Source organism: Xiphophorus couchianus, chromosome 7 (genome assembly GCF_001444195.1).
Source record: "Xiphophorus couchianus chromosome 7, X_couchianus-1.0, whole genome shotgun sequence".
NCBI lineage: Eukaryota > Metazoa > Chordata > Actinopteri > Cyprinodontiformes > Poeciliidae > Xiphophorus > Xiphophorus couchianus.
Genome location: NC_040234.1, coordinates 25,445,931 through 25,463,203, shown reverse-complemented (window position 1 = coordinate 25,463,203; position 17,273 = coordinate 25,445,931). Strand labels below are relative to the sequence as shown.

Here is a 17,273-nt window from a genome sequence, read left to right as displayed (position 1 = left end):
TTGACAGGACAACATGGGTTTCACTGGGAATAATCACTCTGCAGCATCTTCACAACAGCTTTGGCTTTTGTTCTGGTGTAACGCCTCACATTTTGGACCAGAACCTGTTCCCCTCTGGGACACTGAACATATAGTTGTTCGAGCACATAAACTCAGTACCTTCAAGCATCGGTAAATTGCTCCCCAGGATGAACCAGATCTCTGCAGCTCTGTAATTATCTTCCTGATATCTTGGTTGATTGCATTACCTTCCCATGCTGTCACACTAGGAACCAGTGTGCTCCAGATTTGGCCTTAACACACATCCACAGGGGAACCTGCAGTTAACTCAAATGTGTCAGTTAACCTATCAGAAGTTCCCCAAGCCATGATGACATCATGATCTGGGGTTTCCTTCATTGTTTGAAGAGATAGTAATCATACTGGATGTAAACTTTTGATTTTGTACATGTCTGGTTTCAGCTTTTCACTGAAAACACAAAACAATGGAATAATTGCAGTAAACATTAATGCTTCCTTTTCTGATTTAAACTGACCAACTATTTCTTCCCATCTCAGGTTTTCAGAGAGCATGTTGTCAAACGGAGCAGGATAGAAACTAAATGCAGTTTCTGCTCACTTGTCTCAGATGACCTGAAGGGTCTACGTGATTCATATCTGACCAGTAATCCTCTCTCCCATTCAGTGCTTTAAAGACCATCTAAAACATTTGAATACTTTACCACAATATCCAAACAGCCCTCAGAGAAACTGTGAAGTATTTCTTTCCAGTATGTTAGACTGTTGTAAGAATGATCCTGTCCAGGAGTGATGTTGAGAAACTAGTCCATGCATTAAATTCACAGGCTATGGGAACTGATGTGCATCAGTGTTCACAGAAGTTAAAATCTCTAAAATCAATTTTCATACTATTTCAAATGTTGCTTGTTTAAATAAAAAATACATTTTACATCTTTCTGAATGACACTCTTAATCAATTGCTCTTCTTTCTGTGACTACTGCTTTCATCTGACAAATTACCTCAAAAGTAAGGCAAGAAAGAAGTTTAGTTTGAAGAAACTTATGAAAGTTTAGAAGATTTCATGATGTTGAAGAATTATAGTTTACTGATTGTTTAACATTTTTTTAAAAAAATATGTAAGATTATTTATATTTTAGTATAGTTAGAAATTAAATTCATCATTTACTTGCTGCACAAAGTCTCACATTAAAACAAACACTGGACTACTAACAAAGCTTTTGAGAAGAACATATTTAGATGAATAATTCAAGAATGTTTTGTGTAAAAAATGAAGCATGAATAACGTTATTACATGTCCAGTCATTTATCGGCCTCGAGTTTTCTGGCTGAGTTGTGATCCTCCAATCCTGTAGATGGCAGTAAAATTTGAAATATTTCGATGTGTCCGCCGCCAAAATGCTCATTTCACAGAAGAAATATTTTGCTTTTCGGAAGAAGAGCCCAACAAAGCGGCCCTGTTTCTTTTCAGCAAGAAAAGTAAAAAAATCTTCCAAACCGACGATGTACGCCAGGACAAACACAGGCAGCACACATGGAGATTTTCAGGACAGAAATGGAGTGAACTACGTTTCGTCGACAGAGTCCTTCGGCCACTGCTCTCAATTGTTCTGGAAAAAGGACCCGAACGATTCCGGAGTAAGAAAGCCAGTTGTTCCCACCACCATTAGCTAGCGAACCCCAGCCACAAACATACAGCTCACTCTGTTCGCCAACTAGTGACTGAAGCATTTGTTATCACACCTCCTTAGGTTTCTGGAATGCAGTCTGCGCTGCATTTGGCTATTCGTTGGTGCAACTGTACATGTAATGCTAGAGCCTTGTGAGCATCCGGCTAACCTAGCAACCGTCATGCTGAGCGCCTCCTGGCCTAGTTTGACCATTAGCTGCTCTCAGCTAACAAGCAGGCTAGTCGTTTTCTCCACTCTTTTACAATCTGTGTGATGGATATGTATGAGCACCCCGAAGCGCGGCGCCGTAGCTGTGCTGTGAAAGATAAAAAAATGGCGATAGCATTGACATAACGCATCACAAGGACTCTTAGCATAGTTGAAGCTAATTTCGGATGCAGGTTTTCCATAGTATAAAGATGTACCGTTAACTGTGTACAGCAAGGCAGTATGGTCCCTTGGTTAAGTCCTGTGTTGAAGTGCATTTTAACAGCTCAGTTGTCAGACTTTGAGGTTTCTGCTGAACGCTGAGCTCTGGAATATTGTTAGCGCAGAGTAAACACGACCAGGCTGCTCGGCAGGAAACGTTAGCGGAAGACGACCCGCGGAGAATGCTTCAAAGCCCCCTTTGTGATGCCAGACTGTGGTTCATTCATGACCGGAGTCTGCCCACAGAAAGCAGGGGCACGCTGAGACCCAGGGCCGGCCCTAGGTTCTGTTGAGGCGGGAGCAGTATTTGATTTGGGGATCCTCTTCTAATTAAGCCACCACTGCACATGATGGTTATTAGGCTTCTGCATTTACCGCAGCTTGGTCTACATTTCACTAGTAATCCACCAATGAGTCCCTGAAACGGATATTTCACATTTGTTGAAGTGGAGTTCTGCTCATCAGAGAAATGTTTATCATATCTCAAAACAAATACATCTGAAATTTTCTTCTGGAAGTTGTAATTTATGAACCTTTAAATCACATTTATATTGGATAACAGTTTGATGTGTATTTGTGCTGTAGAATGATATCAGTCTGATTTGATCTGCGCTGTGTAACGGACCAGAACCAGAGCAGAACCAGTTCAGTGCATCTATGCAGAGTAACTCTAGAAGTGAAAAGCAACAACAAAGCATATTAATATATGTTACACTGTGAACATCTGGCGCTCCACCCAACCTGTGCGGTGCTCAGCAGCCTGCTGACGGTGTGTAGGGCCACACATCCACAACTGAATTATGACATTTTATCAGTTTTAATGTTGGCGAAGTTACAAGCTGTCACTTTGGTAGGTCTGTTAATTGCTTTCTGTCTTGCGTTCAGCTGCACATCGATGTTACCTTCCTGCTTATCATTGACGTAATTTAACACAACATATAGAGGTTAGATGGCAGCACACTTCATCAGATAATCTAAAATCCATCTGAGTGTTGGACAGAGGCGTCTGTACAGATAAAAGCCAACTACGTTTTTACAGTATGTCTCCCTGTAGGTTCAGTTGAACCTCCCTAACTAATACAGAAGTGCACTATGTTGTTTTATGCATTTTTGTTCTACAAGATCCATTCAAAAATAGATAACGGGAGCATCTGTAAAGAAAAGACTCTGATTAATGTTAGATTACTAAATCATTCATTCATACTCTGTGTGTGTGAGAGACAGATAGCTGTGGGAGTTGCTATGGTGTAGGTAAGCAGGATTTCAATGTCTTTTAAAACAAATTCATCACAGTTCTGCATATTTAAACTTCCAGTCAGAAACTCACTTCTTTATCTGTCCATTGGTTCACACTGTGTGTGTGTGTAGAAAGAGCTGCTTTACCACCGCTTTAAAATGACAGGCGCTGGGAAATGTATCAAATGAATCTTTATCTGTCCAGGTTTGTGAACGTTCCAGGTTTTGCCCTGATTGGCTGTCAGGAATTGTTTGCGTCGTCGTGGCAGCTTGCACCTTTAGCATGTCTGCTGCTGAGGACGGGAAAAACATTTTCAGTGAATGTTTTTCTCTTTATTTGGTGAACGGTTTGAATTTCTCAGGAGGTTTTGTGGTCACAGAGCACTCAGGCAGGTTAACCCTGCTGCAGCGCTCAGATCAGAGACTGCCTGGCTTCAGGGCAGTGCAGCAGGAGGAAGCTGGATTTGAACCCACATCTTTTAGACTGCCAGACCTCTGCTGCTCCCTTTGTGCCCCAGTTAACCTGCATCTTTTCTCTTTTCCCTGACCTTCAACGCCAGTTTTAAAAAAGGGAAAAAATACTTAATTGATTTTAGTTTTTTGGGAAGTTGCTGCAACTGAAATGAAGTATGTTTTGGTTTCTATTCATATTATTTGTCTTGGTATTTTACTGCCAATTATATATATATATTTTTTGTAATTATTATTTGATCAAACTTAAATTTATTTCTTGTTTTATCATTTGTCTATCTACGATGTTGTAACTCGTGAATCAGTCGAGTCAGCTGAGGTTGTTGCAAATGTGCTGTCAAGAAAACTTTGACTAGACTCCATGTTGTTTTGAGTCTAACACCTCTGCTGTTTGTTTTCTTCTACAGCCAAGTTCCACCATCAGTTGGTGTGACCAGCTGCCTCCGTCCTCTGCGGCCCTTTCTAGCTCCAGTCTCTCCTCAGCGTCACTTTCTAGCTCCAGCCTCTCCATGGAGTCCCGAGTACCCGCTCCTCCGCCCCCGCCGCCTAGTACGACGGCGTCGGACGACATGGAGTCAGACGAGAGGCCGTACGTCTGCGACCTGTGTAACTGCGCCTACAAACACGCCAGCTCTCTTCTCAACCACAAACTCACCCACAAGACTGGAGACTTCAAGTGAGAACTCTCTCTCAGTATCAAGATGTTAATATCTGTATTGATCTCCATATTGAAAAAGAATCTAGATTATCGGTGACAAAGTGATCCATAAGGTCAGATTACATTTAGGATTCCTAATTGCACTTTCTGAAACATTTGAAAGAAATTTGTTGCAGTTTATTTTACATTTGACTGACGTAGTCAACCCGTTGTTTTTGTCAGTTTATTTCTTATTTATTTCCATTGGCTGTTCTACTTCTAATTACACCGGCTGAACAAATGAAAGCTGTTTTTCCATGTTTGACCAAGACCCTGAAGCTGTTGGTGTGTTTCAGTGAGCTGTAGCGGTGCGGAGTTATCATACATTTCTAATTCAGTACATTTATGGCTACATTCACACTGCAACCTGAAGTGACCTACATTTTGTGTTGCTCTTATGCGACCTGAATCTGATCTTTTCTCGACAGTCTGGACAACACAGGTCGGATTTTTAGGCTGCTGGGATATGGGACCCTGAGTCTGATACAGTTCTGATCTTTTCCAATGTGACCTGTGTTTGTACGGCCAGGTCGCATTCATCCGGCCTGAACGTCATTGATACCCAACACACGTCACTATCCTGTGTCCTGAAACACAGAAAAACAACAACTTATTATGGTGGACCATAATAAGGATGAAGTCGTTGATGTGTTTTAAAATCACGATGCGCTCCACCATTAGCATCCATGTTCACTACCACAAACACTGAGCATGCTTGCTACGTGTAACGTTACTGCGCCCTCTGCTGTGCTTGTGGGACACTTTCAGGTTGATTGCAGTTTACTTACGAGTTGCACATATTTGGAAATGTGAACGACCATGCAAAGAAATGTGGATTTCACAGAAAATCAGAATAGAGCACAAAGCCTGCAGTGTGAATGTAGCCTATATGTGTGTTTGAAAAAATAAGATAAGATAAGATTTATTTGTCATTGTCATCAACAGATTACAACGAGATTGAGATTTGCTCGACTCGAGTTAAGATGCAGGTTATGTGTATATATATAATATACAAAGATAAAGAAATAAATAGTACAAAAATTAGAAATAAATAGACATCAGAAGATGGCTGCAGCGCCTGGAGGTGTCGCAACAGAATTTACATTTATAACAAAGTGGTGTCAAGAGCAGAAGTTCTTATGCCTTTGAATTTAGTGCCATGATTGCCATCGGGTAAAAACTGTTTTTTAGGCGATTTGTCCTGGTTTTTATTGCTCTGTATCTCTTGCCTGATGGCAGCAGCTGGAAGAGACCATGGTCAGGGTGTGAAGAGTCATTTAAAATGTCCAAAACTTTCTTGTGGAGCCTGGAAGTGTAAATCTGTTCCATAGTGGAGAGGGGGCAGCCTATGGTTCTCTCTGCTGCCCTAACAACCCTCTGGAGCGCCTTCTTGTCTGCAGATGTGCTGCTGCCGTACCAGACAAATAAACGTTTTAAGCCAATTCAACTGTTGTTCGTTATCAGATTGGTATCGGTATCGGCCGATACTAAACATCAGACATTGGTATTGGAAGTGAAGAAAGTGGATCTGTTCACCTCTGTCCACATGCTGAGTTTTGTTTTGCTCTGACATGTTGTCGGTTTCTCCTCAGGTGCGACTTCTGCAGCAAGCCCTACACCAACTACATGTCGCTACGCAACCACATGCGAATCCACGGTCAGAAACGCTACATGTGTGACCTCTGTGGGAAGGCATTCCGCCTGGCGCGGTACCTACGGAATCACCAGAGGATACACGACGACGGGCCCAACCGCTTCGACTGTCCGTCCTGCTGCAAAAGCTACCGCACCATGCTGGAGCTGGCCCAGCATCGCTGCAGCGCCGCTGCCTCCAACCAGGTACGCCATTGGGCCGCTGCGCTGCTGCGGGCCGGGGGTTGAGCAACGGTGCTGACGTCAGGCTGAGCGGAGAATCAGTTGAAAACATGCTAGTGCAGGAAGACCTGCTGTGATCTAACTGCTGTCAGTTAGCTGTTTCCCCTATTTATTCATTCACTGAAATACCTTTTGAAAATTATTACAAGATTAATTCATTCTTTAAGAAACTGTGTAGAGGAGGATTTTCTCTCTTTCATTTACAAACATGGACTTTGGAAATCACATGGAGTTCATTTTGTTAGGAATTACCATCAGCCTTTTCTTAAAAAAAACTTCTACTTTCACTCAGTAATGAATTGGAAATCCAAAATGTTTCTCAAGAATATAATGTTTCTGCTTTTTAAGGTCAACAAGTCTGGAAAAAAGCTTCCAGATTGTTTCTCTGCATAAAGATCTGAAGATTCGGCTGCGTAGAATTCTCTGTCATTTTAAGATCCTGGTTGAGAATGTAAATATGAAATGATGAAACCAAAAGATTTCTGAAGTTAACTGAATTAATTAATTGCAGAGAAAAAAATGACCTAATTGCAAATCAAAAACTGAACATAAGACTTTTTCTCCAAATTCCAGACTAGAGTAAATCAGTGTAGAAGTTGAAGTCATAGCCTGGTGTAGCATGTGATGCCCTCTGGGATTCTCTCACTGTGAAGGAAAGATTTGTAAACCAGGGTGATTTGAGTCAAAGTCCCTTTAGCAGCCTACTATAGGAGCATCTCAGTGAGAAAATAGTTAAGTTACTCTATTTTGGTGATCTGGCTCAGGCACTGAAACGTATATTATTTAGATTGATTCCGCTCAGTGATTTGTGGTCAGTAAAAATGTTGTAATAATGTACTTTGCTGTCTGCAAGCATGCCAGGCGAAAAGATAAGAAATATAAAAGTAACATAGAAATATTCCAAATGTTATCTACAAGCACAAATAAGAGAAAAATAATTACACCAAATATAAATAAAATGTAAGCAGATTGTTGGTTGTTCAAATGTAAAACTGTACTGGTTCACACTTTCTGTTTCTAGCTTGCATAAAATGAGATTCAATTTTGATTTTGTCAGAGAATGAGACGATTACATCAGAGCAATACAAGAGATTTTTAATATGTAATGTTGGTTTGATTCGAATGTTGTGGGTGCAGCATGGTGAGAGAGGTAGAAGATCTTTAAGTGGTTGCTATGGCTACAAAAACACTGTATTGAATTTCAGTCCAATTCATTTGGCCATGCTCATTTTATGGCTTATTTAATTATGGGAAGACTGCTGACCTGTTAGTTGTCCAGCAGACAGACACCGTCCACCAGAAGAGTAGCCACTAAAGGTAAAAGGTTCCAGTAACATTAATGGAAAATTTAGTGAAAGGAAGAAAATTGTGGACAATTCTTGGAGAGGATGAAATCGAGCAGGCTCCCTGTAATGGATCCATGTGATACGGAGTCCAATGAAAACGTTTGTGATCTTACTCAGATCCTCATTTTTGATGAGAAAAGCAACAGTAGGAAAGCCTGCCTGTATGGATGTTGATGTATCTGATTGCCAGAAACACATGTAGCAGTAGGATTCTCTTTTTACATGTGTGTATGGACATAACATGGTGTGTTTCTCCTGGACTCTGTGCCTCCCAGCTGTAGTTCCAGCAGCCTCCTGCTGCCGGCCCACTGACTGAGTTAGAGCAGGCTCAGTTCAGGGACAGCTTTAAAACTCACTGACAGACTGGACAACAGCTCAGCAGATCTTCTGCACAAGTGTAGTAATCCAAACTTCTGTGTGTGTGTTTTTGTTTGTTTGTTTGTGTGTGTGTGTGTGTGTGTGTGCGTGTGTGGGGTTGGTTCATAAGAACCGGTTCAACTGCCCGTCCTGCTTTAAGAGCTACAGAACCATGCTGGACCTGGCCCAGCACCGCTGCAGCGCCGCGGCCAAAAACCAGGTTGGTGTGAGCGTGACTGAGCATGTGTGAGAGGTTAGAGGTCAGAGGTCAGCGGATAGACTTGGAGCTGTGAGGGAAGGCCAACGTTTACTGGAGTTCAACAAACATTTTATTCACCGTGTGATGGAACTCTGTCTTTCCTGCTCTGATGGCTTTATGCCTCTTTCACTTTAAGCCAGGGATGCTAAGCTTAGAACAAAGCTACCTGAGACCCACCCAGGCAGGACCAACAGGATGTGATGTCAATCTCACACATGATGTTTATCTAAGCTGCTGTTTTGGAAGTGAAAATAAAACTGCATATTAAATAAAAGATCCATAAACATTTAGACTTTTCTTTCTCAGCTGATGTTTTGGTGCTGTACAAAAATGAAGAGACCCCGTGCAAAAAAAAATCAGTTCTCTGATTTCACTCTTTATAGTTATATGTTTGTTTCTTTTGTTCTTTTATTCTATGAACTACTGACAACATGTCTCTGAAATTCCAAGCAAAAACGTTGCATTTATTTGCAGAAAATGAGAAATGGTCAAACTAACGACAAAAGATGCAAAGCTTTCAGACCTCAAATAATGCAAAGAAAACAATTTAGGCAAGGCAAGGCAAGTTTATTTATATAGCACTTTAAAACAGTACCACTGACCAAAGTGCTGTACAATCACAAAATTAAACAAATAAAAACAAAATTAAAACACATCAAAACCAACAATGCAGTGACGTAAAACACTCTATATAATACATAAACATACCCAGATAAATACAGAAAAGCAGCATCTCAAACCGAATCAAAGGCCAACCGAAAAAGGTAAGTCTTAAGAGCAGATTTAAAAATTGCTAAAGAGGGGGCCTGTTTTACCAACATAGGTAAAGAATTCCAAAGTTTGGGAGCTGCAACAGCAAACGCCCTGTCTCCTCTCTGCCTCCTGGAAGTCCTCGGCACCTCCAGGTTCATTTGGCTCGCTGATCTAAGAGCTCGAGGAGGACAGTGTATATGTAACAGCTCAGAGAGATAGGAGGGAGCAAGGCCATTTAAAGATTTAAAAACAAATAAAAGAATCTTAAAATGCACTCTGAAATGTACCGGCAGCCAATGCAGAGAATATAAAATCGGGGTAACATGTTCCCTCTTCCGCGATCCAGTTAAGAGCCGAGCAGCCGCATTCTGGACCAGCTGAAGACGGGACAAAGAAGACTGGCTGACACCCACATATAAGGAGTTACAGTAATCCAGTCGTGTTGTAATAAAAGCATGGATTAATATTTCAAAATAATCCACTGGTACCATATTCCTAATCTTAGCAAGCCGCCTCAAATGGAAAAAGCTCGTTTTCACAACGGCACTGATTTGTTTATCCAACTTAAAATTTGCGTCCATTACAAAGCCCAAATTTGTAACAAATGGCTTTACGTAATGTGATAGCGGACCCAAATCCACAGGAGTGGACTTGCAGGTAGTACCAGGGTCAAAAATAATAACTTCCGTCTTTCTTTCATTAAAATTCAAAAAATTCAGAGCCATCCAAGTTTTTAAGTCATCGAGGCACTCCATTAAAATTGGTACTGTATTGACTCCCTTACGATTGAGAGGCACATAAATTTGTGTATCATCCGCATAGCAATGAAAAGCAATATTATGTTTCCTAAATATTGACCCAAGGGGAAGCAAATATAAAGAAAACAAAAGAGGTCCAAGTATCGAGCCCTGCGGTACTCCACACAATAAAGGAGCAGACGATGATCTAAAATCATCTATGTCAACACAGAAAGACCTATCCGTCAAATACGACCTAAGCCACACTAAGACTGTGCCTTTGAGACCTACATAATGCTCTAAACAGGAAAGTAAAACTTCATGGTCCACCGTGTCAAAGGCTGCAGTCAAATCTAAAAGAACTAATTAGTGTTGTTATTTCTAATTTAGAAATAACAACACTAATGTTTGAACTCAGGAAGAGTTCAGGATAAATATTTGGTGGGATAACCAGGACTGTATAAAGCATTCTGTGCATTTTCAGGTCAAGATGTTTGTAAATAAGAACATCATGTTTTGCATTAGTATAATCTCAGACCAAATAATAAACAACTTTAATCTGATAACATTTATTTAGTGAAAAGTAATCCACATAAAGACATAGTCATTAGCTAGTCATCCCTAACTGTCCGAATTATCATACAGCTGAAAAAAATTTTTTTTTAATGTTGTATTGTTTTACTTAAAACAAAGTTTAGACTTGTGTAAAACAGAAATAACGCTGAAACTTAAACAGCTGGAGGTGTGATGAGAATCTGTCCGTCCAGGAGCAGGACGGCTGGGAGGCTGGAAGATCCACAGTGCTGCCATCAAACAATTAATTAATTAAAACATAATAAAATTTTGATTAATTAATCAGCTTTGATTCATTTAGAATTGATTACTATGTCGATTAATCATTAACTGGAAGATACAGACTCAAAAAAAAAACGGCATTTGGTGAAAAAACAACAGTCAGAGCAGATTCTTCCTTTGCTACAGATGATCAGTCGCTCACTAAAGGAATGTGATTCAATTTTAGGCAATAAAATGTTTATGTTCTGATTTAATTCCTTTTCTTTTGATCTGTTTCTAGTATTATATAAAATGATCTTAAGTGATTAAATAGAAAATGTGCAGAAAGCACCCATTGTTATCGGATTAATCATCAGAATAATCGCTTAGTAGAATAATCAATAGCTGCAGCCACTAGATCAGGCATAAACTGGAGGAGTGAGCTTCATAATGTCAGCCTCCATCCTAACCTCATCAGTGTGGCAGGAATGACCATTCTAGGCAGTTTCTATGGTTACAGAAAATAGAAATGAAGGTGACCTTAGAGCAGGGGTGGCCAGCTTTGGGCTGGGAGGGTCAAAGGTCACCAGGCTGTCTTAATGACTGCATCACTAGCAGGGCCGAGCAGAACCTGAAACCAAAGCTTCCCAACTCTCAACCCCATTGCGGTTTTTGTTAAAGCCTGAGGTTTAACTGCAGAGTTAGTAAGTGTCTGTGTGTGTGGCGCTGTTTGTGTGTGTGTGCATTTTGACAACACCATCTCATATCAGTGGGTTAAGGTAATCAGGGCCCTGCCAGGAGACCAGTCTGATATGCAGGAGGGAAAGAAATGGGAGAGTAAAAGAATCTGAGTGACAGAACAATCACCTTCATCATTCACTTCCCCTGAACTCTCACTGTGATCTGCCTGCATGAACTCTGTGCTGGCTGGGAGCGACGGAGGTATATAAAAGTTCTGCTCTCTTCTGTTTCTTTGCTGGTCTTCAATCCAGACTGGCAGTCGCCGCTCCAATTTCTCTGCCACTCCGCGCCGCCAGCAGCATCAGAACAACAGCACTAACTCCATGATGCAGCCGCCGCACGGAGCACACAGCCAGCAGGAGGCGCTCCCATCCCACTGCGTGGCAGCCATGTCCCAGGGCGGGCCGGGGGCCAGCCAGCCGGTGGCGGATCCTCACCAGGTAGGGGACGGCCAGACCGTCTGCAGGTTCCTGAGCAGGACCCCCGCTGAGATGTCGCTGTGTGTCCCAGCAGGGCCGGCCCAGCTCCGTGTCCTCTCAGAGCAGCCAGCAGAGCATGAGGAGCTCCTCCAGCAACAAGCACGTCCCCCCCCCCAGCGCCGCCCCCTCCTCCTCCTACTCCCTGCTCCAGCCCCTGGTGCCTGAGGTAAAGGAGATGAACTCGGGATACACTAGACTGAGCGCCAACCCCATGGTAGGAGAGTCCCCACACACCTGGCCCCCGCTTGCCCCTGCTGGCCTCTGCCTTCTCCCAGTCTGCCTACTAACATTAGCGTTAGGGTGGTGGTGGGGGGGGGGGGGGGGGGTTCCCTCTCTGTTGATGTTTACCATGAATTTACAAGCTTTACTCTGTCAAAAACTCTCATCTGCTGATTGCTGGTAACCATAGAGACACCTGCTCATCATATCCATTGCTCTCAGTCTTTAGTCCAATTCTAAATAATATTTCCCTTGAAATCTTATCAAGTTTCCATTGCACTTCTGCTCAACTGAATTCAACTTGTCTAAAGGTGTTGTTAGCCAAAGCAAGCTACAAAAGATTAGAAATAATTAGATTGGCTTGGGGATGATCTGTATATTTCAATAACTATAATCATAAATGCTTTGCTTTCTTAAAGCTGTAGCATGTAACTTTTATAGAAAATACTTTTTTACATATTTGTTGAACCTGTTGATAGTCTAATATGAGAGGGACAATCTGTGAAAAAATCAAGCTCCTCTGCCTTCCCCCGGTGCTAACTAGAAACAGCCAATCAGAGCCACGAGGCGGGTCTTAGCGCTGTCAATCACCCTTCCTGTAACGGTAAGTGGTTTCTCCAGCATTGGCACATTGAGCAGCACGTACATGAAGGTGATTGACAGCCAGTCCCATGGCAGTGGTTGGCTGTCGATCAGGAACATGTCGTCATTTTTTTGTCCTCAGAGGTTCTTTAGAGAACAACCAGCCTGATGAGGACCAAGGAACCCAGGAGACGTTTAAACCAGGGTTATATTCTAGAACATCTGAGCTCCATCAGTCCTTCATCTGGACATGGAGACATGACGTCTGTCCATCTGTGACAGTTTTAGACCTTGTTTACACTAATGGATGGATGGATGGAAAGGGCGACTAAAGCGTTGACTCGAGGGCTGAATACAAATAAACATTTTGCTTTCACTCTGACTTTAACTGAAGCAAATTTTTAAAATGTTTTTATATATATACATATATATATATATATATATATATATTTAAATGCTAAAAATGTTGGCGAGAGAAACTGTATCTGTAACTGCTTTCACACATTTGATTGCCTTTTGCAACTATAAAAGTGTCTCTCTCTGCCATCCTTCCCATAAGAAATCAGATGTTGTAGCTGCTACATTTAATCGGTGGTTTTTCTGCCACAGTGAAGAAACGTTTAGTGTCAGACAGCATGTCAGCTCTTCACCAGAGTCTGGACCGAGGTTCTGCGTCTGGGCTTGTAGTTTCCCCACCAGTACACACAGGGCCTGCAAAGAAAACACAGAGTGAAATTCAGCTGACACAGGGATTCTTTCTGTTGGGATATAAACCGTGTGTGTGTGTGTGTGTGTGTGTGTGTGTGTGTGTGTGTGTGTGTGTGTGTGTGTGTGTGTGGATCCTCTCTCTGATTCTACTAACCTGGGGCTGTACTGCTAATTCAGTCTGCTTTTCGTCCCGTCACAGCTGCCGTTACGGCCATGTTTGTTGCACATCGCAATCAGAAACATTTCACTCATACTGGAATGCTAGTCCTCTTCCTGGTTGTGCTGTTTGTAGTGAATCGCTACAAACAGCTGGACTATAGGAGTTTACAGATTAGATTTTTTTTTCTAAAATTCAGTAAAATAAAATCTATCTTTTTTCATATCTTAATTATTAAACAAGCTTCCTCTCTGATACACACACACCCGCTCATTAGATCAGAACAGAAAATTAACTCTGTTGAAACAGTCATTAAAGTGACATTAAACACCAACAGAATCTTTAGTTTTTGTGGCATGACTGAAGTGAACAGAAAAGGAAAATTTGTCTCCAAGTTGCTGTTAAGTTGTTTTTGGATCTGAAACAATTAATTGTGACAAATCGAATATTAAAATAGTTGTCAACTAATTTAGTAATGAATTGTTTACTGGGGTGTACAGACTGTAAAAAGGCCAATTACTGAAACAACATATTCAGAGCAGTAATTAAACTAAAACTCTACAAGAATACATACATTCTACATTTAAGATGAAAAAGAATGTTTGCAAATCTGTTCTACTCAGAACTCCTCAAGTGATTCAAACAAAAAAAAATCTCCTTCTATCTAATTAATAATCTGTCCAAAATGAATCACCAGATCAGTTCAGCAGGAGGAGCTGAGCTCTCCTCACACTGATACTTTGCTACAAATGATCAATTATTCACTAAAGGAATTGCAGTTTAGACAGTTTTCTGATTTATAAAAAAAAGAATTGTTTATTTATATTTCAGTGTATTTCTAATACTGTATAAAATAAATGAAAAATCTGCTCAATATTATAATTATTTTTTATCCGATTGTCAGAATAATCGATGACTAAAATAATTGCCACTTTCAGCCCGGGTCTTCTGTTTGAGCTGTCATTTTACCCAGTTTATTGATTTTCTTTTTTTAATGTTCATAATTTTCTGGGTTGTGCGTTAGAATGTCTACAGTAATGCTTCACCAAAACATTAAGTGTGCTTCATCTTTCTAAAAGCCTCTGTGCTGACACTGATGTTCTCTCCCTCGGTTTTTCTCCCTCCTCTCTCTGGCTGTCCTCCGCCTCCCTGTTGAACCTGCCTACCCTGCAGAAGCACCAGGACACTTTCTCCCTGGCCCCCCAGCGGCCCCTCCCCACCATCAACCCTATAGGCCACTCTCTCCATCCGAACGGCGCTCCCTCGCTCAAGCCTCCCCCTGTGCCACGGACCATCCAGTCCATGCCCTGGGAGCAGCGCTCCCTCTACAATCAGTGAGACTCCTGACAGCCAAGCACTTCCTGTCGTCACCTCGGCCACCCAACAACACAGCCTCTTCTTCCACCCTGCCCCTTACACATCCAGCATCCGACATCCGGGATGGAGGATGGAGGACTCCCGAACGGCCCGCCGCTTTCCGAACCTCTCCTTTTGGAATGCTGTGTGTGGGAATGGGGAAGGGCACTGTTGAGAACTAGTTGAGATTGATTTCTGAGTAGTTAGGTTGAAAACAATGTGTTGCCTTGATCCTCATGTATGATCTATGCCATGTACTGGATAGAAGTTAAACTGTCTCCACCCTGACTCGCCCTGTTGGTAAGAATTTATCCCCCATCCTTCTGTCCCCCATAGTTATGAAAATATCTATCCTTCCCGTTATGAATAGTGTTCCCATACCCTCGCCCTTATGTTGAATAAAATAAAAAGTTTTTTTTTTTTTAAATCAGGAGCCAATTGCAAATCTGGAACAAGAACCAAGTTGTTGTTAAATGTTACAAAAAATGTTTCCATCGGTCCAATATCTGTATCTTTGTTGAATGCAGTTTCTGCAAAAAGAAAAAAAGGGGAAAATGTTTCCCCCCCCCCTCTAACCTTTGACCTGCTGGGAAGAGAGTGTTGTGTATATTGTGCATCAGAGGTGTCGCCCCTCAGCACTCGCCTGTCATGTCCAAGCACAAAGGAGCAGTGGAAGACGTCTGCACTAGGAATGACCTCTGTGTCCCAACCTGACTGTTACAGGGTTCAGCGCCGTCGGCCTGCAGCCTCTGCAGTGAGAGACGGAGGTCGGCTCCTGATCCAGACCCAGCGAGCCCTCGGCAGAACCGACCAAGGCTGAGCTCAGCAACACAGCCAAACCCACTTTTCAACTTCAAAGTTAGTCTTTGTATTTATAAAAAAAATAAAGTAAGAATAATTTTGTTTTAATAAAATCATGCGTGCGTCTTACTATTCCCAGGATGGAATAATAACTAGGTCTCAGTAAGCAGCCAATCACAATTGACTTGCGTTAACTTTAGAGTATTTTGTAAACTGTTGAATCTGAATAACGATTCATTCATGGATCCAGCATGTAGTTAGTTTATCTTGCTAACTTGACGGTTGTTGAAATACCCACAATTCTACTGTCATTGTCTTTCCTCTTTTTAAAGTTGTTTCTCTTTTTATTCCTGACATGTTTTCATTGTTGCTTTCTCTCTCCTTGTAAAGTGTCTTTGAGTATTTAGAAAAGTGCTATACAAATAAAAATGTTTTATTATTATCACCAAGAGGCAATGATTGAAGCCTTCTCCTGCCGCTCAGTTCTCATTGTGTCTATGGTTACCGTTTTTTTGGCAGGGATGAAGGGTGCATTAGAAATGATTATAAAAGAATCGTCAGTTTTTCTTCCATCATTCTGTGGCTTCTAGTAGCATATGACCAGAGGACAGTGGGCCTGGTTGAATTCCACTGTCAGATTTTCTTTTTCAAAAGGATAAAATTTGATGGTTTTTTTTCTGTTGCAGTGTTGACTTTAATGAGTTCATGGGCCAAGTGAGGCGTAAGCAGAATATAAGCAACAATGTCAGAAATGGGTAAAATGAACTACAGGCTAAATTCAATGCAAAAATACTTTAATGATCCCAAATGGACATGAAATGCTGTAAACCACATTAACCCAAGTTGCTTCATGGAGTTCATAGTAGTTGATCGCTGTGGGCTGAAAGGATCTCCTGTAGCGGTCAGTATTACAGCGAATTCAAAGAAGCCTCTGACTGAAGACACTTATTTTTCTTAGACAGTCTCGTGAAGAGGATGCTCAGGGTTGTCCATAATATTTTTGACTTCCTGTAAAATCCTTCTCAGCATCATCATCATCATCCCAGAATTTTTGTCAGTCGTCCCCAGAACAGAACCAGCCTGAATCAGGATGTTGAGTATTTTTAGGTCTGCGGTTCTGATGCTGCAGATCCCATAAGATGAAGGCAGACGATCAAAGCTCAGCTGCTGATGTTTAACTGGCAAAATGCAGAATTCAAGCTCAAATCCAAGGATAAAGACACTACGGTGAGTGATTTCTGAAAGACAGCGAAGTTCTAGAACAAGCAGATTATTCACCCTGGGCAGCCAAAATGTGTTTTGCCATCTCATTTTTATTAGTTCCTAATTTGAAAAGGTGTCCCTAACAAAGACATGCATAATGTATCTGTGTTGCCATACTGAACATCCGTAATACCAAATTTGTAAAGCACTTATTGGAGCACAGGGTATCAAAGACAGTCACATAACTGCCATGGAGTCGAGCTCAGATCATGAAACCAGTGCTGAGCGTTCTGAGCACCAGAAGAATTCTGGGTCCAATACTTCCAAGGGTTGTTTGGTTTGGTAAGGTTACCACATAAAAGAAAATATTTTCTGATCATTCTAAAGTTGGAGTCAACTGTGAA

At 41.6% G+C, this 17,273-nt stretch overlaps 1 protein-coding gene across 4 annotated transcripts; it reads left to right on the top strand.

Moving 5' to 3' along the window:
• Window positions 1-1,401: 1,401 nt before the first annotated feature.
• On the top strand, window positions 1,402-16,111 carry LOC114148381 (zinc finger protein 646-like). Of its 4 annotated transcripts, none has more exons than XM_028023613.1 (7): window positions 1,402-1,657; window positions 4,233-4,501; window positions 6,115-6,361; window positions 8,231-8,320; window positions 11,616-11,804; window positions 11,875-12,009; window positions 14,683-16,111. In XM_028023613.1, the coding sequence occupies exons 1-7, from the start codon at window positions 1,418-1,420 to the stop codon at window positions 14,845-14,847; spliced, it is 1,335 nt and encodes a 444-aa protein (XP_027879414.1). In that variant the 5' UTR covers window positions 1,402-1,417; the 3' UTR covers window positions 14,848-16,111. The 4 variants fall into 4 exon arrangements, with proteins under 4 accessions (XP_027879414.1, XP_027879412.1, XP_027879413.1 ...); XM_028023611.1 differs by having other exon boundaries at window positions 11,875-12,057; XM_028023612.1 differs by having other exon boundaries at window positions 1,403-1,657; window positions 11,878-12,057.
• The last annotated feature ends 1,162 nt before the right edge of the window (window positions 16,112-17,273 follow it).

Excerpts from the sequence above, each read along its gene's own strand:
- LOC114148381 (XM_028023611.1), top strand. The coding sequence starts at position 1,418 with ATGCTCATTTCACAGAAGAAATATTTTGCTTTTCGGAAGAAGAGCCCA. Across the intron at positions 6,362-8,230 it reads GCGCCGCTGCCTCCAACCAG|AACCGGTTCAACTGCCCGTC; the intron begins GTACGCCATTGG and ends TTGGTTCATAAG. Across the intron at positions 11,805-11,874 it reads CGGTGGCGGATCCTCACCAG|CAGGGCCGGCCCAGCTCCGT; the intron begins GTAGGGGACGGC and ends TGTGTGTCCCAG.